Raw genomic sequence first — 26,278 nt, 5'->3', positions numbered from 1 at the left:
CATTCCTTGCATTACCTTATAGTATATGTATGGCGTTGCAAACTAGCCAGAAACAAAATGTCCTAATACATTTATGGGACCTTAGCAGGTTTCCGACCTGCAGAAATCAGCAAATGAAGCTTTGTATGGCATGGAGATAAGGATTATCGCAATAGCCTATATAGATATGTCTATATCTGTTTTAGAACCTGAGCAAAGAAAGCCACAGTATTAATCATAATCTTGTAGTAAATGCCATTTTTTGCACAAAACTTCCTTATTAACTATTATGGTTTCTAGAATATAATGACTCCGCCTAAGAATATATAGATGCTAATTTTACAACATCCAAGTCATTATCTTCTTCTCACACGATTAAAAACATCATTATCCCTGTAGGTATGATGCTATGTGTACATACAGAGCAGTTCTTCTGAATCTCTTTATCTTCCAGAATAAATTATAAGTTTTTCCCATCTTTTAAGGCCAGTATACACAATACCATTGTTGTACACTTAATAATCACATGCATGTGGATGTAAACCATGGAATGGCAGTTAGCAATTCTTTGATCGAGGCAGCAGTATTTTTTTCAGCCTTGTGAACTCAGCAATTGCAGACAATATTACCTGAATATGTGCATCTATCAACATTCTGAAGAATGGGGAAACTACAGAGATATGTAATATCAACAACTAAAATATTGTGTGGATCACCTCTTAATGAAAATATTTTTTTTTTGTCAGGTCATAATACCAAGCAAAATGACCAGCAGGCTATAAGAACATAGCCATTCCAACCCAAGTCCTTCCAGTAAGGACAAAGTTCCACTGTAGTTTGAATATTAGTTAAAGTTAAACATTGTGCAGTTCTGTCCTTGACCACATTCGGTAAGGTCAAAACATTAGGACAGTTCTTTTTATCAGCTATGGCAAGTCCAGAAATGGATGTAAGATGGACTAGAATTCATCTGCACTGGCCAGTTTTCAGGAATCTCATATGCACTGAAATGTGCACCTGAATACTACTAGTGCCTGCAAATTAGCCTCTGCCAATTCCTCACCCCACTCACAGAAGCCCACATGATAGGAATAACCTGCCCAACTGGAGGTATAACATCAGTGCAGGATTCTCCTGCGTCACATCATTCCTAATTTGAGAAGCTATCTCCAAACGGTATCCCCAATGCACTAAAGTGGATGGGAAGTCCAAATGTCTCTGTACTACCCTTGAAATGGCAGCGGGGGCAATACAAGATGGTGTTACAGTGGTACCTCGGGTTAAGTACTTAATTCGTTCCGGAGGTCCGTTCTTAACCTGAAACTGTTCTTAACCTGAAGCACCACTTTAGCTAATGGGGCCTCCTGCTGCTGCCGTGTTGCCAGAGCACGATTTCTGTTCTCAAGCTGAAGCAAAGTTCTTAACCTGAAGCACTATTTCTGGGCTAGCGGAGTCTGTAACCTGAAGCATATGTAACCTGAAGCGTATGTAACCTGAGGTACCACTGTATATAGAAACTTATCTGCAGTGCTCTGAAGATAATTTTACCATTGCTTGCTGCTGCAGATCCTACAACATTAACTCAAGAACCAGTTTAGATATTTCTTACCCCCCCCCTTGCAAATCACAAGATGTGGCTCATGTTGCATGGGGAGCAGTGGTTGCTCATCAGGTGATTAGTAAACACTGGGAAACTGGCCTAGGGTTAACATTATCCAGGTGGTACATAAGGATCTGGCAAACTGCTTTAGCTGAAACGTTAACAGGAAGACTGAAGGATATGAAATGTTAAAAATATGACTGACACAGTTTGGTTTTATTTCATTTTTATGAGACTTTTATTAAAGTTAATCATAGTATAATAAGATATAGAAAACTAATCTGAATTTTAAAAAATGCAAATAGAATAATAGAATACGGAGTCCTCTCTTAAAGGTGGTTCTTGACCCTTACTATCCACAGAAGGTAGTAGCCCTTCCAGCTTTCACCTGGAATCTTTCCTTCCTCCTCCCAGCCTCTCACCCTGGGAGACCAAAATTTCCCTGCCTCCCATTCCAGCTCTTCCCTCAACTACAGTGATGAACACCAATTTAGATGGGTTTATAATGGCAGTAATGTGCTATCTCCATGATTGGAGGCCGTATGTCTCTTAATATCAGTTGCTATGAAACTGAAGAAGGAGAGGCCTACTGCCCTCATGTTGTTCTTGTAGAGGCAACTAATTGGCTGGCAACTGTGGGAAACAGGATCTTAGTTGAAAGAGGCCTTTTGTGTAATCCAACAGGTTAGTAATAATATATTTCTGGCGGTGGTGCTGGAATACAAATGCTCCTTTTCTGTGCACATCAGACGGTGCTTATAAATATTATACAGCATTGTAATGAGTAACAAACAAATCCCAGGTGCATAATCCAATGGCTGTGCTTGTGACATTTCTAGCACACATTAAAAGCAAAACAGAACACCCAAGTCCAACAGAATAATCTAAATGTCTGCAAAGTCCAACAGTTCTTTTTTCATAAAAACAATCCAAGAGGCTCACAACACAGCAAAACCAGAAATTATGGATAAAGCCTAAATCTGGCAACAGACAGGAAGGGTTTTGGTTTTTTCCTTAACCTGGTGTGTGTGTTCATGCATGCATGCGTAAAAGAGATAAAGAAATCTATAAGCAAGTGATGCTATGCAGCAAAAACTAGCTAATGTGATCTGCACAGAAACAACAGAATTAGGAAGCATCATTGTTTTAAACAAAAGCAAACACCACGATCCAGAAGGAATTGTCAGCTGGTATAGTAGCGCAACACTTCAGGCCATTTTTTGGCACAAAGAGGACAGATCAGTGTGATTTTTCATTCTAAGCACTAGCAGGGCTTTTGTTGCACTGCCCACTGTGATCCAAGCCAATTTTGCTTGTGTTCCTTTTACCCACAAGAATTCTTAAGTACACACTCAGTATCATATTGCAGAACTAGCTGGAACATATCCAAGGGAAAGCATATTATTGTTCAGAGGTGCTTTCCTTTCACAAGAGATTAAAGGAAAATAAATACAGAAGAAAAAGGATAATCTTACATAAATCATACGAGATAGTTCTCTGTTTAAGTACCTGATAGTATATATTAGTAGTGGTTTATGGAACACAGGAAACTGAGTTTATTGTCTGCAGTGACTAGCAGTAGTGAGGGTTTCAGACAGGGGGGCATTCCCAGCTCTACCTGAAGATATTGAGGATTCAACCTGGGATCGATCTACTGCATGAAAAGCAGAAGCTCTACATGGGAATATATATATATATATATATATATATATAGAGGTTCAAGACAGCCTACGAGCCATGTTCTGTAGTCTCAGATGCACGTGGGCCAGCCAAAATCTGACAAGTCACTCCTGCTCTTAAATTGTCCAAGCAAAATGGCATATCTTAACCCGGCACCAAAATGAGAAAAAATGATGAACTTAGATATAACTCAAAAAATTCCTGAGGTGCGGGGGGAATTGGACTAGATGATTCCTGTGGAATCATCTAGTCCAACTCTACAATTCCATGATTCTAAGGCGAGGGTATTACACAGCCAGAACACCACTGCAGAAAAGGCTCTCTCCGGTGCCACCACATAGCAATTTCCCTGGGTGATGGAAATCTGCTTGAGTGTCATCAAGATACTCACTCCAAATTCTCTGTTGACCCCCACTCAGTGGCCTCATAGAGCTGTTACAGAGCATAGGGGACAAGATGGAACCCCATAACACAAGCACCACAGGCCCAAGCAGAAATCCTCCCGTGTCACTTCTGAACTTAACCCTATGGGTAGAAGCAGAACCATCACGTCAACATGCTCTCCCATCCCACTCCCATCCAGGCAGGTACAATGGTTGATGCTGCCAAAAGCTGCTGGGAGATCAAGGAGAATCAAGAGGGTCACACTCCCCCTGTCCCTCTCCCATCCAAGGACATCCATCAGGGTGACCAAAATTGTAACAGGGCCAAAACCGGGCCTAAATCCAGATTGCATGGGTCCTGATAATCAGATTCCTCCAACTGCACCTGGAAATGAACCGGCCCCACCATCTCAATCACCTGGTCCAAAGAGGCATATTATTATTATTTTTACAAGATATTTATTGAAAGTTTTTAAGATATAACAAAAAATGAAATATAAACATACAAAATAAAAAACAATTAAAAACACACATTAATTTTCAATAACATAACTTCCGTACACTTATTTCCTCAGACCTCCTCACACCTCCCTTCCTTGTATTCCAATTCAGTTTGTTTGTTCAGCAAATCCTTACCATTCAACTTTTACCCATCTGTGAATCTTTTTTTTTTCCATATCTCCTAAATCGTTACAGCTGGAAACCACTTAGTTTCTATCCAACATCCTTCTAACATTCATTACCAAAGAGGCATATTAACAGCCAGGTGATAGTCATTATAATCTCCTCTGTTCAAAGGGGACTTTTTAAGGAGCGGCTGGGTCAGTGTGGTGGGCACCCCTCTTTCCTGGCGGTAAGCATTTGCTGTCTCTAGGACCCACCCAGCAAATCCCTTCTAGCTAGCACTTAATAGGATGAGCAAGAGTTGGTTGCCCAAAGCTTTGCTAGCTTTATTTCAATGTGCCTTTTGCAGCAGTTTGCTAGGCAAAGCTTCAACAGGTGACGCACTTTCTCCCAGAAACGGGAGGTGAAATGATGCACAGAACAGGAGAGGTGGAAGGCGTCTCATGGGTCCTCTAATCCAACCCAGCACCGAGGCAGGAAACCCGCGACTACAACACAGCACCGGTTGAGTTTCTGCCTGCCCCTGAGGGGCAGCCCAGCGAGGGTTTGGTCCAGCCACTCACCAGGAGGTGCTATAGGGATCTCTCCTCTGCATGGTTTGAGCCCAGGGCTTGTGCCAGTCGATGCCCTGAGCCGCTTCAGCCCAGTGTTTCTCGGGCTCCTCCACCGACGCCCTGAAAACCGCCTCATAGTCGCCTCCAGGAGCTGCTGGCCGCGAGGACAACGAGCGGCTGAGCGGGAGAAGGAGCCGGGCTGCAGGCGGGCGCCTCGTCCAGCAACTCGGGAAAGCGAGCGGAGGGACGCGCCGGAGTCCCACCTGCGGAGCCCAGAGGAGGCCTCGCGCGCTGCGAGCCACTTGGTGCAGCCAGACTCTCCGGCACTGCTGGGCGCTCATGGTTCCCTGGCCGCCCCGAGGCGAGATTGCAAAAAGAACCCCCAAACTCGAGCGCCTTGAACTACACACTTGTGGAGCCGGGGAATCTTATTAATTCCCTTTTCACAAAGTCAGCAGGAAGAGCTGAGCTGGATTCAGGACCAAAGATTAGGACCTGCTCCTCCTTCCACCCACTTTGCAAACGACCAGTTTGCAAGAGCTCCAGTCCGGGCTTTGGTGTCGGCTCCCAAGCCCGCACTTTGTTTTGTAGCGAGGAGGCCCTCTGGGATTTGCTTAGGTTGCATAATATCGCCCACCGACCTCTGGGGCTCAGGATCCTCTGCCAACTTTCCCTCTTTTATTACTGCTCCAAGTTTGCTAAGTGCCTGGAAGTAAATGGACGCGGTTTAGGATAGGGCCCTGCTTCTCCCTCACTTCGTAGATTCAGGAATTCGCCTTTCCTTCTTCAAGATCCTTTTTAAAATCATGGCAATCTGCTCTCAGAGGCAACGGCGTATTTAAAACTCGCCCAGCAATACAGCATTTCTTTCCTGATTTGTTTCATTCTCTACAAACGGCAGTTTTCCATTACCTTGAAAACAATTTTCATTCCTGTCCAATTCCAACAAGTGCACTTCATTTTAAAATAATAAGCTATATTAAAACCGTATTCCATCATTAAAAAAAAAAACCTATTACAATTTATCTCCATTATCAACCTTTATCGAGGGAGAATTAGAGAGGATTAGGTTGATATGGAGACACCACAACAGGGGCATATATTTTATCCAGACAAGGGATGCATTTGACATTTTGAATAAAATTAGATTTGCCAGATAAAGGCATTTCAGACACACCAGTTTCAGAGAGATCTCACCATGGAGGGATTCCATGAACTCACCAAGGGCTCTCACTGTGTGTGAGAAGATGTGTGGATCCACTCACAGAGAAGGATGTTACTATTATATTTCCTAATTTAGGAGTGCACCAAGCCGAAGAAGTCATAAAGGACTGGGAGATAAACAGTGCCAGATAAACAGTACCTTTAGAGGCACTAAGCAATGCTGTTATTAATAATAATAATTATATTTATTTATCCATCCATCCCACCCATCTGGCTGGGTTTTCCCAGCCACTCTGGGTGGCTCCCAACAGAATATGAAAAACACGATAAAACATCGAACATTAAAAATGTCCCTAAACAGGGCTGCCTTTAATTCAATGCAGACTAGTACCAACCCTAAAATAAAAATTTGAAATAAAACAGATTTGTTGCAACACATGACAGGATCTGATTTCCTCACATTGTTCCCATCTACATCTGTGGTTTATGCTGGGATAATTAATAAGAGAACAGAAAAATGGGGGGAGAGTATGGAGTGTAAGGAAGTTTTAACAAAGTTCTGATTGTTCCCATGAAAACTACGTCAATGCTCTTTTTAAATATCAAATGTCAAATTCTTTCCCAACCCCCCAACCCCCATTTATTTATTTTTTTACTGGTGCCCTAAAGCACATGCTTAGCCTGGCTATTGGGAAATGCGGTGGGGGAGATAAACTTTCACCAATGTGCTGTACCTTTGCAAAGGAGCACTGACCCCAGGGGTAGTCTTTTCGAGACTCACATTTCTCCATGGAGTATTCCAGGAAGGTAGAAGCATTTCATAACAAGTCCCCAACTGTGACAATCGGCAGGAAAACTTTTCGAACAGGCAAGGTTGCTATGGGAACACCTAAATAAAAACCTGAAAGAACACTGCTGCTATGGGTGCTGCGGCACCTTAACCCTTAATGCCCTGTTGCAGGATCAACTGGTGCGTGGTGCTTAATATGAGTGGCTAATAAGCAAAAGTAATTCACTGTGTGTTGCTACAGTACGGCGGTGTACATGTCTACTCAGAAGTTAAGTCTCTTTGTGGATAAGAAGGCTTCCTCGCAGGTAAGTGGGCACAGGGTGGCAGCCTAGGGTTGGCATTTGGGAAACAGGGTTCTTGTGCCATTAGAGCTAGGGGCCAGGCAGAAATTCAACAGGTTATGCCTTTTCTAGTTTGGGAATACAATTAAGGGTGAAGTTTCCCCATGACTCTAAAAGGTAAAGGACCCCTGACAGTTAAGTGCAGTCGCAGACGACTCTAGGGCTGTGGCACTCATCTTGCTTTACAGGCCAAGGGAGCTGGCGTTTGTCCGCAGACAGTTTTTCTGGGTCATGTGGCCAGCATGACTAAGCTGCTTCTGGCGCAGCGGAACACCGAAACCAGAGCAGTGCACAGAAATGCTGTTTACCTTCCCGCCACAGCGGTACCTATTTATCTACTTGCACTTTTGGCATGCTTTCGAGCTGCTAGGTTGGCAGGAGCTGGGACTGAGCAACGGGAGTTCATTCCATCGCGGGGATTCAAACCGCTGAACACTCACAGGTAAGTGGGCACAGGATGGCAGCCTATGGTTGGCCTTTGGGAAACAGGGTTCTTGTTCCCGTAGATCTAGGGGCCAGGCAGAAATTTAACAGGTTATTCCTTTTCTAGTATGGGAATACAATTATGGGTAAAGTTTCCCCATGATTCTACTCTCTGTTATTTATTTGTTTACAAAAACATTTATATACCGCTATTTATTTTTTAAAAATCAGAGCAGTTTGCAACAATTATATGTAAAACTGTACAATAAAAAGCATATAAAAATGTTAAAATCAGAAATCAGCTAACTATTGTGGAAAGATGTATTCTTAACTGTCCATATAAGCCTCATGGAATATAAAAGCTTTCAGCAGGCATGCAAAAGTTGAAACAGAAGGTGCCTGTTGAATCTCTATTGGCAGAATATTCCACAATACTGGGCCTAGTCTGTGTTATGCCCTGCCCACCAAATGGCAGCCATTTTTTGACCAGTGCCACCCCACAGTATTCTCCCATTGCTCCAAAAAGGTTGGCAATCCCTGGAGTGGACAGTAATGGAGCAAGAAGAAAACTGACCCGATAGTAGTACTGTGTGTTCCAGCCACGGTGAGGTGCGCACTTCAACCTGTGGCCTTTCACTAAAGTAAAACATTCCTAAAAATTAAAGGTATAATTCAATGCAATTTAGTTATGGCACTACTGATAAGGGCATGGAGAACGCCGTTTTGACAGCTCTAGTAGCATTTTGCTACAGTGCATACCAAAAAGTCCATATCACCAAACTGTCGACAACATACATCAACCAGTGGTTGCTAGTGCCCATTGGGACTGGTGGGGTGGAAGCCAAGTAATTATAGTTTTGTCCCCATTCTCCACTCTGTTGTTTTTGATAAGGACAACACTGAGGCCAAGGTGGAAGAAGCAGACAACCAGGGCTGTATGTAAGATAGCAGGGTGGGCTTTGAAAGAATCAAGACTGAGCTTGGCAAAGCAGTGCTCCTTTTCCCTAATGAACTGGCCTCCACTGACACCAACCAGAGCCATTTCTACTAAATTCACTCATATCTGAATGTCAGATCTCTCCCACACATAGCTCTCCCTTCTAGCAAATCTTCATCCACTGGACGGCAATAAAAAATCAACGCATAACCAGCGTCCTCTTTAAGTGATCCCCATCTTTCTTTTTCAGGTGATCACAGCATGGTGCTTGGAAGGCTGCTGTTGTCTCAAGTCGTTTGAGTAATAGCAAACTTAAAGGCAGCAAAATGCAAAGCAACAAAACGTATTTCACAAGCCGATTTGTTTGTTTATTGGATTTATACACTGCCTTCCTGACAATGCACTCAAGGCGGTTTATAATTTAAACACAAAAAAACAACAACACCATTATATAAAACAAAGACTGACAGAGTCTTCTCATTTTATCTAGCTGTTCCCTGACCTGGGCTCCCTTGCTTATGCCTTCCCTCAGGGCATGCAGGTCTTTAGCAGCCCCCAGCAAAGGTGGGAGAGGAACTGCCTCAATTTTGAGGCATTTTTGTTATGTTCTGACTCAAAGATATGCTTGATGATTAGTTATGAATGAAACCCTGAGCATGTATGTTCCATTATTGCTAAATATATTATTGCTAAATGAATAAACTAATCAAAGGAAGTAGTAATTACAATACTACACATAGTAAAGTAAATTAAACTGGAATTTGGGTCTGTCTCCAGAAATTGGTGAAGTACACACAACATTAAAAGCAGCAAAGCACACTGTTATTTATTTTCTACCATATGTTTAAATGTGTCTGCTTATTACTTCTTTTCCAGTAATGTTCAAATTTACAGATGTGATATGTGCTGGTTTTCTTTCCCCTGAATTCTTTAGGAGGAAACCATGTTTCTCTACAATAAAATTGTTATGGGTGTGTAATGAAGAAACATTCCACGAACTCATTTGAACCTGCAAATGAGTTTGTATAATGTGAATTAATACCACTACACATCATTTCCAATGGCAATTAATTGACAGTATGCTTCTGGGATCTTCTTGGACCTCACATCTATCTGAAAAACAGCAATATTTGCTCCAGTTGTAAATGTTTGTAAATGGAAAGAGTCTACAGCCAGGAGAACCATTGATTGGAAGTACAACAGAAAACACTAAGCATGCTCAGTTGTCACACCTGTATCAATAACTCAAAGATGAATTTGAGAATCACTGGATTGGACTGTATGAAGAATGCACACCTGCAAACCTTATCTAGGTCAAAATGACAGGAGGTTTTTTGTTTTTCTAAATTAAGAGCACAAGCCTGCCAAACATTGAACACATTTCAAACAAATTGCACTTCCTTGTTTCAGATCTGTGCTTCAAGCTCAGCAAATTGGCCACGGATGGTCTGGCTCTGAGCAGCTTGGAAGTCTATCCCCACAGTATTAGCACATTGCCAGAGGCAGTATTAGGCTAGTACAACTGGTGCAGCCACACTGGGCCCCATGCTGCAGGGGGCACCAAAACAATGCTGTAGAATGGAGTTCAAGAGGCAGGGGTGCCTATTTTAGTGTCACAAAGGGAGCTGCTAAAATTTGAGAACCCCCAGTCTGCCACTGACATTGCCAATCCTCAGTTTAAACCAATATGTCACTTGTGTGATTCATACAGATGTGATAAATACAAGCTTTCATCCTTCGGTTCTGTTAGATTCTAAATAATATTGAATAATCTTTTTACTAGAGGCTGTTTAATTCCAAATCAATGTACAGGCAGTTTAAAGCATCATATGTCATACATGGTTTGGGAATGTGGGTGGGAGTAGAAGATGGGTTTGGTGGACAGCCAAAAAAGAAGCATGTAATAAAGCACTGAAGTTATTTCTGGGATTGAGGAGTAGCACCAAGGTAAAGGGGCTGGTCAGTGAATGTCCCAAAAGGGAGACTGGGATAGGCCTGGCCTTGGTTGGGTGGGAACGGTTCAGTCTTCCTTTGCCAAAGGCAGCCTCTGGTCCTGGGCCTTGGTGGTGCTTCTCTAAGTCGAGGGGTCCTCTGCAGTGGTCATTCCATTATATAAGCCCCATACTATGAATCTCACACATGTTTTATGGGCAATACTATATCATGAGCATTGCAGAATGCACTCTTTTGCGTAATTATAACTGGGGGGGGATACTTTTAAAAAATGCAGTCTAGAAGTTTTTGGTTTGTATTAGATTTTAATCTAGAGATTTTTTTTATTTGTATATTTAAACTATTATTTCTATTGATTATTTCATGTTTTATGGGCAATAAGCAAGTTTTGTAGCATTTGTTCTTTCACTTTTCCAGCAATCCATTTAGTTTAATCAATATAGCTCCACTCCCTTGCCCATCTGCTTCTCCCGCTACCATTCTGTTCAATTCTGGACAGTTTAGAGAGAAATGGGTATTATATGGTGATTCTATTGGTTCATATGGCTTCTGTTTCTTTTAATGTTTCCGTAACTTGCTTCAAACCAATTAAAATTGCAAATGAAAAGCTTGGGTTATTCATGTGATTAAAAAGAAACATGGAAGTTTCATTCCTAGATAGATGATAGATGATAGATAGATAGATAGATAGATAGATAGATAGATAGATAGATAGATAACCCTTTGGGAAGAATTTCACACAAATTTCAGTCCCTGAAGCAGCAAGGCAGCTTGCAAGCAGAGGAAACAAATGTTATCCAAGTTGGGATAAGGTGACTTGAGGGGCCAATAGGCCCCTGTCAATATAACTGTTGACTTTGGATTAGCTCCCCTTTCTGAGAAACATGTTGCTCTGTTCAGCTGAATTGCTTGAAGTGCTACTCAGCTACCAGCCTGCCCTGGCAATCCAATTTCTCCTCTTTTCTGAATCTTTGGGGCTAGGCTGCAATAAATACTCAACACGATGAGCAAGTACAGCTTATGCAATAATTAAAGAAACTGTTTTTCAAAGACTGTTTGTTCTTTTTAGTGCTTTTTCATTATCTCTGACTTTGCTATCTCTAATAATGGTTATTTGCATATTTATCCCAGCATTCTGCTTACTCTTTAGATTATTCATGCCTGAGAAAATATTCTGAAGCAGAAAGGGAAAGTTTAATGAGTTTCAAGGGGACATGTCCAGTGTGTGTGTGTGTGTGTAAAATATAAAAACAAATGTCTGAATAGTTACCACAAAATATTTGCCAAAACTCTGCTTTTCAGCTTATTATATGTTCTCTCCGTAATGTGATTTTAGGATAGAGCAGAGACTATACTATCCTATACTGTAATTTCTGTAAATGCACCCAGATAGACTCTGGAAAATAAAAACATGTTATAACAAAACAAAATAAGGCTGAATTCCTAACTGCACCTACTTGGGAGTAAGCCCCACTGAGTTCAATAGGACTTCCTTGTGAGTAGACATGGTGAGGATAACACTATAGGTGATACTTTTGGCAGTGCAAACTTACGCATATTTACTATGAAGGATAATCCGTTATATTCAATGGACCTTTCTCTCAGAAATAAAACCCAGTGGCACTTATTTTTGAGTATACATATTGTGTGTTTCAGGATAGGGGGCAGTTTGACAGCATGATGCCTGAGTCCCTTGTGATTCTTGGGCTCTGGATCCAAAAAGAGTTGAAATCTAATTGAGGATTCCATTGTTGAATTAGCCAAGCAAGAGTCCTAAGTACCACCTAAGTGTGGTGGTTAGGAAAACAAAGGCAGTGACTTTGTGCCAGAAGACAAATGGGTGGACCTCCCTTCCTCACCCAGTGAGAGGGATCATCGCCAGAGTTGAGTGTATGTGAGCTGGGATAGAGGCAGGCTGCTGGCAGCGGCTGGGGAGTGAGAGCCATGCTTGATTTCTGATTGATTTCCAAGGCTGTGACTATGGAAGAAGCAAGGGGGTGTTAATGCTGTGAGCCCGTCCATCTTAGGCTTTGCAGAATGAACTATTTGCTATTAACTATTATAACAGAAATTACCAAGTTTGAACATTCTGCATTTGCATTAGGTTGCCTTTCAGAGTTTTTGCATGAGGATATGTTTAAAGAATACAATAGGGAAATTCGTGAATGACAAATTTAGAGAACACAATAGACAAATCCATGAATTAATCTCCTGCCCCTGGTTTATAGAATTTTAAAAGAAAAAAGGGGAATAAATCAGTGTCTTTATCTAGTATGGATTTACTGTAATACTACTAGAGTATTAATGGCACAGAAAAGTTTAAAATGTACCACACATGGCAAAAGAAAGCATCTTTTCAACCACCATGAATTATTGAAGGCTTCCACTTTAAGATGATAGTCCACCTACACATTCTTAAATATTGGCTTAATTTATTGCTACTTAATATTCAAGAGCTCAGTGGCACAGCACATACTTTGCATGCAAAATGTTCAAAGTTCAGTTCCTTACAACTCCAGTTACAAGGATCTCATGTAGCAAGGCTAGGAAAGTCCTCTGAGGCTTTGAAGAGCCACTGCTGGGCACAGTAAACCAAGGAATGTGCTTGGCCTCACAAGATATGGTGTGTGTCTTTGTAGTTGGCAGGCAGGTATCAGCAATATGGCTGCCCCTGTTCTGTTGAACAGCATTCCTGTTGAGATATGGCAAGTGCCCGCACTCCAGAAACAGTTGAAGACAACTTTGTTCTAATGGGCTTTTTCAACAAGATAATTGGGTCTTTACCACATGTCAGGATTTCAGTCTTGTTTAAAAGGTATTATTTTGTGTTTTCAACTGTGTTTAATTATTTCATGTATAAGTTAACTTTAGACAGTAGTTTAGAAGGTGATTAATACATTTGTTGCATAAACAACAACAACAACAACAACAATAATAATAATAGAATCATAGAATCATAGAGTTGGAAGAGACCACAAGGGCCATCGAGTCCAACCCCCTGCCAATAATAATTTTATTATTTCTAGACCACCCATCTGGGTTTCCCCAACCACTCTGGGCGGCTCACAACAATATATTAAAAGCACATTAAAACATCAAGCATTAAAAACTTCCCTAAATAGGACTACCTTCAGATAGCTTCTAAAAGTCAGATAGTTATTTTATTTCCTTGACATCTGATGGGAGGGCATTCCACAGGAAGAGTGCCACTACCTCTGTAATAATAATAATAATAATAATAATAATAATAATATTTCAAGAACATATATCCTCTGTCACTTGAAAGAGTGCAATTCCAGAAATCAGTTTCTTTAAAATACATAACTTCTCCTTTTAGTTCTAATGTGACTGCTGTTAAATTAGCGTGATATATATGCGATTACATCCTTAACAAGCCCATGTCCTGCTACTTACTAATCTCTCTGGTTGTTTGATTCAGTCAACCATGTTTTAGGCATGTTACCCCACCCTTTGCTTTATGTGACATATTGCCTGATGAATAGTTCTGGAGAAGTCATACACTTGCCACTTGGGTGGTATTTTGGTCGGTCCTAATAAAAGTATTGCCGAAGTGGATTTGGACATTTTTTACTGTGTGTTTCCTTTTACAAGTTTTTGTTCTATCAGTTTCTTTTGGGGTTTTTTAGCTGTTCTTATTTTTATCTGTATATTCTATTCAATCCCTTTATTTATTTCATGAAATCATTTATTAGATCCCAGTTTATTTGCATTTTTAAAACAATAAAATTTGGAGATGCCGTATTTGCAATTAAAATTTTGCATAGTACTGTATGCTTCCGTAGTTTAGAAAAGTGTACCTGCTATATTGCTGTTCCTGTGTCATTCTTTTCAATAAATACCAAAATCAAATTGCTTGCTGCTTAAAATTCTTCAGTGAATGGCGTAATTATGATTTAAATGCTGTGCTGTATGAAATGTCTGATGGTTTTGTTTTTTTAAGGAGCTGTACTTTCTTTAATTCGAAAGGCATCTTTCAAGATCTGAAAGGATGGCAGCAATTAAAAAGAAAATACTATGGGGACAAGCCTGCAGTGCATGGAGGAAAAGATTGTTATTTGTTATTTACTTATAAAATTTCTGTGCCGCCCTTCATCCAAGGATCACAGGGTGGTTTGCAATATTAAAAAAGAAGACTACATAACAAAAGAAAACAATAACCCCTCCCCCCACAGTTTTAAAGGCCATGGATTGTTTAATTAGCCAAAGGCCTGGGAGAAAAAGAATATTTTTGCCTGGCGCCTAAAGACATGTAACCAAGTTGCCAAGCGAGCCTCCCTCTTTAATATCTGTGAAGCTTTACATAAACTACAGTCACACCATGGATCCCAAATGCCTTGGTACTTGGACGTTTTGGCTCCTGAACGTCACAAACCTAGAAGTGAGTGTTCCAGTTTGCAAATGTGCTTTGGAACCCAAACATCCAATGAGGCTTCCGCGGCTTCTGATTGGCTGCAGGAGCTTCCTGGAGCCAATCAGAAGCTGCACTTTGGTTTCCGAATGTTTTGGAAGTTGAACAGATTTCTGGAGCAGATTCTGTTCAACTTCAAAGGTACGACTGTATATGTAAAAAGGGAGCAAGCTTTCAAGGACAGATTATTCCATCAAGCGTAGGTTTATGCTTCATTGACTAGTCAGTGTAAACCAATTACAAAAATCTTGTGTGCTTAAACTTGATCAGGTTAATTACTGATGATCTCCTAGCAGCCCTTTCAATTGTTGCCATACAGTTGGTGTCCATGTACACTTGTATATTAAATGGAAAGGCGATATGGTGGTTCTGGTTGCTGAATTAAGTGAACCAGGATAGCAGATGATTAAGAAATAGCAGAAAGAAAAAGAATTTTGTTGCTAGAACAAGATTAGTTATCAACATCAGTGGATGTTATCAGATGTTGAAGCACATATGGAGTAGGAGACACCAAACCACCAGCAGCTGCCTGGTGTAATTACATGTAAATGCAAGCAGGTCTTGGATTCCTTGACTGAATTAGGAAACCATTCTTTTTTGCACCTTGCATAGTCCATTAATGAAACTACCAAAATACTTAATTGCAGGAGCAGATTTGACAGCAGGGATTGGAGGACTTATTTCAGCCTGAACAGTTTCCATGAACAGCGCTCCATTGATTTTTGTGCATACTTTGTTAAAACAAATTGTAGTTTTAACTGTAGCACTGACACTGGTGGTGGCTGGAGAGGAATCTGTGGCATGCAACACCTTCCACCAGCTACTTGCCATCGTGGACAAACAGTATGGCCGCAGATATGTATGTGCTTTGGTAACCTCTAGATCAGACTGCTCAATGTGCTGTATGAAGGCCTGCCTTTGAAGGCTTCTCAGAATTGGTTCAAAATGTTGTTGCTAGGTTACTAGCTGGGAGCCACTATTTAAATAGCTGTGGTGGCTGCCATTCCACTTTTTGGATTCCACTTTTTGGATTCAGATTACCCACTGCTGCCACCTTCCCTAACCCAAGCTATATCTCTGGGCTTTGGGGAGGGGGGAAAGGTAAGGCAGCAATTCACAGATCCTCCTTCTGACAAGAGTTATGCTTGCCTTGAGCCTACTAGATATGAGCACTCTTACGCCTCTCTCCTTTTTATGCTTTTCCATTGCTGAGAGGAGTGCAGCTGAGCTATAGTCACACTCTGGCAGCAGTTGCCAAGGCGGTGCCTTCTACGTAGATATACCGTATTTTTCTGTGTATAAGACGCCCCCCATGTATAAGACGGCCCCTATTTTGGGGACTCTAAATAGAGGTAATCGCACATTGGCGAAGCCACCAATCGACTGCACACTCGCTGAAAGCAAGCACCAATCGCTCGCCCAATTGCCGCAGCAGCCAATAGCCAGCAGACCTTGCAGCATCCACCAATCATCCGGCTTGTGGCGGCCACCAATCGCCCATCCCACCTCTCCACTATCAATGTATAAGACAACCCCAAATTTTTAGCATAATATTTTAATAAAATGACCTAGTCTTATACTCAGAAAAATGCGGTACTTGAGCTGCAAGTCCCATCATCCCTGACTACGCACTAGCCAGCAAGCCCACTGACTAATCACTAGAATCAACTCTGCATCTGGATTGAGTTTGAAAATATTCACCTCCATCCACTCCACCGCTGGTGGCCGGCATGGATTTTGAGACCTCAGAGCCCCATCTGGAAAAGAAGAAATAGAACTGAGTTTCGTCAGCTTGCTGACAGAGTATAAAAGTGAAAAGCCTTGGCATTCTGAAGTACACCACAGAACAATAATATATTATTATTTTCCTTGTCTATCATTTCAAGCCACATAGGTATACCCAAGAGGCAAGAAGATTAATGCTTTCATCTTCTTATTTAGTAGACTGGACTGGCTCTATTATAATCATGTTAGTAGTAATCATGTTAGTAGGAAGACAGAGTATGGATTCCACGAGTGGCTCCCACTCAATATATGATTATCTCAAAAGCAAGTTAACATTTGAAAGTGACTTGTAGCCTCATCCCCAAACAAAAATTACCGTACCACCGCTTCTGAGGTAATGCAGAAAACATTATTCACCTGGGGTTATTTCAAAGCAAAACACAGAGAAAATATAATTTTAGTAAGCTGGCACTGACCCAGAGGTTGAACCAAAACAAGCCGCAAACATTCAGAGACAGAAGCAGAAATCAAAGTATGATTGTAATTAAAATGGGGTTTTTTATGTAGCCTTCATTCGAATGTACTTTATGAATACCATTTTTCTGAACAACTGCAGACCCAATTTAAAGATGGAAAGAAGAAATTGCATCCTTTGAGGTGCTGCAAGCAGAATGAAATGGTTTTGCAAACACCGGTATTAAGACATTTGTGTAAGTCTCAGAAATGAGCCCAGCTGAACAAAAGCAGACATTTAATGCACTTTATTCTTGTTTAATTCATAGAATCATAGAATTATAGAGCTGTAATGGGCCCCAAGGGTCACCTAGTCCAAACCCCTTTAATGCAGGAATCACAAACAGATCATGCATGACAGGTGACCATCCACTCTCTGCTTAAAAACCTCCAGGATATAAATATAAATATAAGCAGGATATAAATTGCATCATTAAGACTGCAATCTGATACCTACTTGCCAAAGAGTAAGCCCCACTGAATTCAATGGGTCACACTTCTGATGGAGTGGTGTTGTATAGAATTGTGCTGCAAGGCTGCAATCATATACAGTCATACCTTGGGTTACAGACGCTTCAGGTTGCGTTTTTTCAGGTTACGGACCACTAAAACCTGGAAGTACCAGAACGGGTTACTTCTGGGTTTTGGCAATCGCGCATGCGCCGAAGCGCCGAAGCGCAACCAGCACGTGTGCAGACGCGGGTTGCGGACACTGTGGGTTGTGAATGTGCATCCCACACGGATCACGTTCGCAACCTGATTGTCCACTGTATACACTTACCTGGCAGTGAGTCTCACTACTGCTTATTTCTGAGCAGATATACATAGGATTGCACTGTAAATAATCTGTTGGCTATAGATGAAGAGCGTTTAACGTACAGACACTGTGGCAAAATATGCTAATCTTCTGAAATTATTTGCATATAATGTGATTTGTATAAGCAATTATTATGTCTTCTGGTTCGTTTAATTAAATGAAACTGTTTCCACCATGAAATATCCTCAAACGTCTGCATGTACTGAGATACTACAGCATCTATCATAACTGATTAATCCATCCATTTAAACAGCGAATCTCTATAATCCGTTGATAGCCCTACTATGCTGGCTGTTAAACTAACTCTTTAGTCTGGAGTTGTGATCCCATGTATAGTTAACAGAATCAATTCGCCTACTAGTAATTTGAATCTTATGGTAGATATGGGTAGCCACTCAGCCTAAAGTACAGTGCCACACTGGAAAGTTGATGCCCAGATTTTCCCACTGTGCCTATTTCACAAAACATAAACCAAAGCTTTTATTTTTGATGATCCTCACAGCTTTCTTTTCTGTCTCCAAATTCTAGTAACACAATGAGTCACAGTAAGCTTAAATGAACAACTACAATGGAGACAACTACCCTCTGTGTCTGATTTTAAATGACTGTTTTGTTGGAAATTTAATGAAGCTTATATTTGGGAAACTGAACCTGCGCTCTGAAATGAATGAGAAGACCTTCAGCCTGGAGTTAATAGGGGAAAAGATGATTGCTTCTCCAAGAAACAATGCAGCTGTCAAAATTGCTATTAATGTGTACATACTTTTAAGACTCTCTTCATACATAGAGATTCATATGAAGAGTGTGGGCAGATGTGGAACAGGAAGAAGAATGGGATTTGTTAGTCAGTGTGAACATATTCCTTTCAATTAATCATAGCAACCCTTCAAAAGCTCTTAAGGGAAATCATTAGAGTTGCACTTTCATATTCCTTCCTGCAAAAAAAATTTTTTTAAAAAAAACCCTACACTACAATATGTCTTTAGAAAGTAACCATGTACTGGTTACCAAAAAGTTTTGTCTGATGTGTTCCAAAAGAATAGCTCTTTTGAAATATTTAGCAGGTTATGTTGAAGTTAATTAATCCTGTTTGATGTAGGCCAGGGTCTGAAGGCACATGGAGCCACATTCTCACTGAAGCTAAGCAGGTCTGAATCTGGTCAGTACCTGGATGGATGAGTGACTAGGAACCACATGCATACTTCATTGAGTTCCATGCTACTTAAGCTGACAAATGTGCACAGAGACAAAATGTGGGTCATCCTTAGGTTAGATCAGCACCATGCTCTAGTTACAAAATACTGCTGAAGACTATTGAGTGCTGCTGCTTTATCTAGGATTATTCTCCACTGGAATTATGGAATCTTAGGTAGACAATGCACATTAGCCTTCCCAAGACTAAATCTGTGCTGTACAGAAAAGCAAATGTGTGCAACAAAAAAATCCTTTTGAGTGCCTCCAGACTATCACTACTATGGAGGAGGGATTCTGCATCCCAGAAAATTAGTTTGTACAGTTAAAGTGGATTTGAGCACTCTGTTATCCCGTGATGGCCTTCATTGATGCCCCCCGTCAGGCACACCGGACTCTGAACTTTTATTTAAATACTTTTAAATAAGTCTCTAGCCCTCCTAGAAAGAAAATAATGAAGTAAAGTAAGCAATTTCTGTGAAATGAGCCAGCTTGGCTGCTCCTGCCTGCCAGGTATTTAGCCAATAAGTGAAGTCAGAGCAGTGATTGATAAGTGAGTTGTTTGGACACCAGATGATAGGAATATTTAGAGTCCTAAAGAGCTGCTATTTCCCCCTCCACTTTCTTGCACTTTTCCTGCTTCTGTCCTATTTCCAGTTCTTTGAATCTCCTTAATTTGCCTTTGCAACTTTACTATGGTGGGTTCATCTTAGATCAGGTAGTCCTTAGAAGTTATTTTCTGCAAATTCTATTATTAGAAGAAAGTCTCTTTGTGTAAGCCCAGTATTTGGTTTAAGATGGCACTAGAGAAAACTTGGAGTTTGTGTCTATAACAGCTGCATGACAGGCAGAAATTAAAGTATGAAAATATAGTTATGGACAAAGCTTCACCACAATTGCACTGTCTAATTTTGTGTTATGCCATGCCCCCATGGCAGCCACTTTGTGATTTACATGTGATTTACATACATGACAAGTATGACTCCAGCTATTTTTATTTATTACAGATCATTATTGTGAAACTTAGTTTGTATTATATCATAGAATCATAGAGTTGGAAGGACCCTGAGGATCATCTAGTCCAACCCCCTGCAAGGCAGGAATCTGCAGTTGTCCCACACGGGGATCAAACCTGCAACCTTGGTATTACCAGCACCACGCTCTAACCAAGTAGGTTGATATGCAGGCTGATATTTGTTTTATTATTTATTTGGGGGCAGGGGGTTTTATATGATAGAGTGTACTGCTTAGATGTTCCATATTAAGGAGTACAGAGATATGTTAAATAAATAAAAGTAAGTAGATCATATTCTGCAATGCAGGGAAGTTACATGGTAGATGAGATAATGAGGAGAAGGTTCCCCATAGGCAGAAAATTTTAAAATCACTGCTCTGCACGATGCCCCAAATATGTCTTCGTCTTTTAAACTGAACATGGGAAATAAAGCTTTGACAGCGAGTTTGGCGCTTCCAAAAAAGGAAAACCTGATGCTTTTCATGTCTATTTATTGTATAAGCTTTCTGTCGCTCTGCTTCTAGTTAGCATGCCATGTATATTTACAGAATAAAAGAGGAGGCTGACTGACAAAACAATTCTATAGAGTCCAGTTAAGTTCAACATATGCCCTGAGTTGAATAAGGCTACCAAACTGGAAGAGATTTCATAACTGTGTCTCATGATTTGAGCATATTTTTTTCTTTCTGTAATGGTATGTCTACTCTGATTAATGCTATAGTGCATTAGATAAATGCCAGTGCAAGTAGATAAATAGGTACCACTGCAGTGGGAAGGCAAATGGCATTTCCGTGCGTTCTGGCACTCGTCGCGGTGTTCTGTTGTACCAGAAGCAGTTTAGTCATGCTTGCCACATGACCCGAAAAGCTGTCTGTGGACAAATCCCAACTCCCTCAGCCTAAAGCAAGATGAGCACTGCAACCCCATAGTCACCTTTGACTGGTCTTAACCATCCTTTTACTACCAAGAAAATCTCTGCTGGACAGCACTATAAAGATACAGTGGAGGCAGCAAAGTATACCTTTTTTGCTAGGTAGGCTTGATGATGAGGCCTCACTTGTATTTGATTGCATTCAAGTGGAGTTTTCCTCCACTGGCATTCGAGCTTGCTTCTTCGCCCTAAGCTCTGGAGTATACTAGGGAGCCAAACAGGCTCTACAAAGTGGGAGACGGCACTCAGGAGCAATCATGTCAATGGCCCAAGCCACTTGGGTGTTCCAAAAGTCAGCCAGGGCTTTGACAGGAGCACCAGTATTATCAGCTGGAAAATCCCCCAGAGCTGTCTGAAAACCCATTAGATACATCAGCCTCTGAGGGCAGACTATCCTAATAGGTCTTCCACCTCCACAGAGTAGAAAATATGCTGAAAGCCTAAATCTCAACAGGAAGTGATCTGATCGTGACAAGGGACTGGTGTCAATATCCCCCACTTTCTAGAGTACTAGCAGTGCAACTTTGAGCTTGCAGCAAGAAATTATGCTTACATAATGCAAATATGGAGACATATATGGGGATGGGGGAAAGTATATTCCCAACCTTTCACTTAAAATAGAGGAAATAAACAGAATCATGTCAATAAAAAGAATCTCAACCACTTCCCAGGAGGAAGTAAGGCAGTCAAAAAGAGATAGTGACAAAAAATGGCATCCATACATTTTTTAAATGGAAGGAACTTAAACTGTTTAATCCACAAAGTGTGATAGTTCAGAATATCCATAAAGCTTTCTTTATAACGTACTCAGTTTCTCCTCCTTGAAATGGAGAACTGAAAATGTTTATAGCGTTATATTGACCCTTCTATTCTCCTAACAACGCAGACAATAAACTATAGTTAGGTCAGACTGTATGCAGACCTCAGTTTCCTGTACTGCTGAACAGGAAACAGCGAAAAGGTACAAAGTAATGTTGCCAAAGAGGCACCAACTAGAAGGGTTTTGTGTTGCAGTCACTGCTGTGGACCATGTCCCTGCACGGGAATGCCTTGTGGGTTTTGGGTGCACCAATTTAGGACACCCAACACCTGCCTTAGGAGGTGGGAATTGAAAACCAATATATGCCAAGCTTCCTGGAAACCTCAAGCAGGAAATATTGTGCTGTTTGTGAGAAGGAGATACTTTGCGTGCATGTGAATCACTGGCTAACCAGTTAGAACCAAAAGAACTACAGTTCATTAGAAGGCGGCTATGGGGGCATCCACCCTCCCACCATGGATTTGAAGGGTCTTCAGAGCCCCAGGGGTTCTCGTGCCTTCAGAACACACCCAGTGAGCTCTTCACTCAGATGAATTTCTAACCTTCTCATCCTCAGAGCCTGTCAGCAACTGGGAACTTCTGCACCCTGGGGTCACCCAGGACCCACCCCGGCTCAGCTGCAACTGGCTACACCAGCCATTCCGGTTACCTGCTCCTGAGGAGCCTAGTTCTTCTGAGCCTTGAGGCATGCACTTAATTGGCAGGTAGCTGCCTCTTTCTGCACCTCCTGACACTGGCACTCCCCTCTCTAATTTTGCAGCTGAGACAGCTGCTGCAGGTAAGTCAGCAACCCTGTCCACAGGTCCCTTCTAGTCCTCTGCTGCAGATGGGCATATCATAGCCTCTCCTGCTCCGCTGGAGATATCTAAGGTAACTCTGAGTCAGGAGGCCCCATTGGGCCTTCAAAGTTCAGTGGCTTCATCTCCTCTGATGGAAGCATGGCACCAAGTGGATTCTGGCCCATTCTGAGAAGCTTATGCCTACATACATTCATTAGCCTTCAAGGTGTCATAAGACTCAAATCATTCCTTCAAGCATATGGATCTCACTGGTGTGTTTGCACATGAGTTTACATCAGGGCTGCTAATTCCCCACAGCTTAATAGTCTGATCTGTCTGGCATATGAGAAAGGCCCCTCACAGCCTGCTGATCAACACCTATTGTCCACTTCTGTATGTCAGTCACCCTACTAACTTATGGAATCTTCCATTGTGAAAATGGATATTGAAATGGTATGCTAAATAGTCACTGGAGATAGATTGCTCAAAGCATTGTATACATATGAATAGGCATCTCTGCTTGTAGGATGGGATATTTGCGGGGGAGGGAATTAGACCTACTGATGACATTTTAAGATGAATAACAAAAAGAATAAGGAGGTGTGAAGAACAATAAGAGATGGGATAAATGGTGTAATTTTGTCCATAGCCAACCAAGCAGATTGTTCTGCCAGTCACTTAAGAAGAGCAGCAATCAGCTTAGATGCTGCCATGATTACAGGCAATGGAAAAACCATTTATTTGAATGGAGTATTTTAAATACATACATACATACCGTATTTTTCGCACCATAGGACGCACTTTTTCCCTCCTAAAAAGCAAGGGAAAATGTGTGTGCGTCCTATGGAGCGAATGCAGGGGGGGGAGGCAGGCGGGAAAAGCCCCCAAGAGCCGCACACAAGCTTCGTGCGCTCTTGCGGGCTTTTCCACAGGAGGGAGATGGGACTGACTGGCCGCATCAGTCCCTTCTCCCACCTCCCAGGAAAGCCAGGAGAAGCCGCGCAGCCCCTTTAAAGAGCTCACGGCTTCTGCGGGCTTTTGTGAGAGGTGAGGGAATCCCCCCACCTCCCAGGAAAGCCAGGAGAAGCCGTGCAGCCCTTTTAAAGTGCTCGCGGCTTCTGCCGGTTTTGCGGGAGGTGGGGGAATTCCCCCACCTCCCAGAAAAGCCAGGAAAGCCCTGCGCAGCGTCTCCCAGCAAGGAGAGGCTGCACGGGGCTAAAGGGGAAGGCAAACCAGCAAGCGGGATCCATCCCGCTCGCTGCCTTGCCTTCTTCCATAGCTGCGCGCAACCCCTCTGCAAGGAGACGCTGCGCGGGGCTAAAGGGGAAGGCAAAACAGCGAGCGGGATCCATCCCGCTCGCTGCCTTGCCTTCTTCCATAGCTGCGCGCAACCCCTCTGCAAGGAGACGCTGCGCGGGGCTAAAGGGGAAGGCAAAACAGCGAGCGGGATCCATGCCGCTCGCTGCCTTGCCTTCTTCCATAGCTGCGCGCAACCCCTCTGCAAGGAGACGCTGCGCGGGGCTAAAGGGGAAGGCAAAACAGCGAGCGGGATCCATCCCGCTCGCTGCCTTGCCTTCTTCCATAGCTGCGCGCAACCCCTCCGCAAGGAGACGCTGCACGGGGCTATGGCTTCTTTAGCCCTGCGCAGTGTCTCCCGGCAAGGAGAGGCTGCATGGGGCTAAAGGGGAAGCCAAAACTTGGCTTGCTCCATAGCTGCACGCAACCCCTCCGGCAGGGAGAGGTTGTGCGCACCCTGTATGCTGCTCTTTGGGGCTGGGGGGGGGAAAGATTTTTTTCTTGATTTCCCCCCCTAAAAACTGGGTGCGCCCTATTGTCCGGTGCGCCCTATGGTGCGAAAAATACGGTACATACATACTGTTATCTGTATAATTAAACTTATTTTGTAATTAAGATACACACTGTGGATGCTATGGCTAAAGAGAAGTTTCACTTTAATGTATCATTATCATTCCATTTCTTTTTATTTCTCACTGTAATCTGTCCTGGCTTTATTATAGGGCAATCTATAACCACAGAAAGTAAATGATTGAATGAATAAATAAACACAGGAAGAATAATTTAATGATAAATTTCTATGGATTGATTGATTGCATTGCATTTATATACCACCTCCCCCAAGGGACTTGAAGAAATGTAGATGGCTCTCCCCACCCCATTTTATCCTCACAACAACCTGTGAGGTAACTTAGGCTGAGAGACAGTGATTGGTCCAAGGTCACCCAGTGAGCTTCGTGGCTGAGTGCGGATTTGAACTCTGGTCTCTCAGGTCATAGTGCAACACACTAACTATTACACCACACTGGTTCTCTTACACCACACTGCAGTGGGTTATGAAGTTACTATATGACTGGGCCAAAATAAGAAGCAATGAGGAAGAAAATATTTCCAAGTTTTCAAGACCTCCATATTGAGAAGCTGAAGTAAGCTTCCTTGCAAAATGCAATAGTGATGGAGTGGATGAAGCCTTGAACAAGGACAGGGAGCTAGAAACGTCTGGTTGAAACTTAACTTACTGGAGGACAAGATTTGTTGGAAATGTCTTGTTGAAAGTTGCATTACAGATAACTTTCAGTTGTCAGTTAATGAGTAGTGGGTATGGAGTTGAAGGAACAGCTGGAACGCTGCCTGTTAATTGGACTTGTGACAGCACTGTCACAGTGACCGATGAGACAGGTAAATAGCCTGGCTGTTGAATGACTATTTTTGAAATCTGAACAAGTCTTTTATTGCAGCTTGACACCACTGCCAAACCTGATCTCCAAAAGTGCTTTTCCAATTATCCCTTGACAATGTCAACTAGATGGAAATGGTTGAGCAAAACTTCTGGAGAGAAGGTTGGGAAGACTTGCAGCACAAACCTATGGGCATTAATTGGAAATAATTTCAACTTTGTTCAGTGGGGCTTACTTCTCTCTGTGTGTGTCCATAGATGTGTTAAATCTGTAATAATTTGGAATATATTCCTCCTCTGGATTCCTAGGCAATGCACATTAATTTTAATGCCACTCTTGAGATATGTAGTTATGGAGTGGACGTACGTCAAAAGCTTTTGAAGCCATTGTTTTATGTGAAGCAGGGGAGCTTTCACAGACTTATTATTATAAGTCTTTATATAATTATATATAATTATATATAATATATAATATACAATATACAATATACAATATATAATATATAATATATAATTGTAATATATAATATTTATATAATTATAAGTATATTATTATTATATTATAAGAAACTTCTTTAAAAGAATCATACTGCTGGCCTAAATTCATGTTGGACCAGTAGAATCAAAAAAGCTGTTTGCTACAAATAAAACTCTCACACCATCTGCTATTTGTAGTTATATATTTCTAATCTGTACTTGGTCCAATCCACAAAGCCACATTCATATATTTAAAAGAAGCCTTTTCTCCAATATAGTCACAAACAATTTTCAGTTTTGAAAATAATGTCACTAAAATAATCTCTCCCATGTTTTAGAACTAAACCTTTAACTGTAATCATCTTCATCTTTTTTTGAGATTCTATATACATTACACTGATCACCAATTATTTCCCTTTAGTAACAGCTGCAAACTGCTCTGCAATGATAGCAAATATATT

At 41.6% G+C, this 26,278-nt stretch overlaps 1 protein-coding gene across 3 annotated transcripts in view; it reads right to left on the bottom strand.

Annotated features, from left to right (window-relative positions):
* ACSS3 (acyl-CoA synthetase short chain family member 3) overlaps positions 1-5,303 on the bottom strand; it is a 64,104-nt gene extending 58,801 nt beyond the window's left edge. Inside the window, exon 1 of one of the 3 annotated variants that reach the window (XM_082240991.1) lies at positions 4,830-5,303. In XM_082240991.1, the coding sequence (XP_082097117.1) occupies positions 4,830-5,161 (332 nt within the window). In that variant the 5' untranslated portion in view covers positions 5,162-5,303. The remainder of the gene's footprint in view (positions 1-4,829) is intronic. The other 2 variants (XM_082240992.1, XM_082240993.1) reach the window with 2 other exon arrangements.
* Positions 5,304-26,278: the final 20,975 nt, after the last annotated feature.

Source organism: Podarcis vaucheri (assembly GCF_965113315.1).
Source record: "Podarcis vaucheri genome assembly, chromosome: 10".
In the NCBI taxonomy this organism is placed as follows: Eukaryota; Metazoa; Chordata; class Lepidosauria; order Squamata; family Lacertidae; genus Podarcis; species Podarcis vaucheri.
The sequence above is the reverse complement of the archived record's forward strand: the minus strand, read 5'-3'. Positions and strand labels throughout refer to the sequence as shown.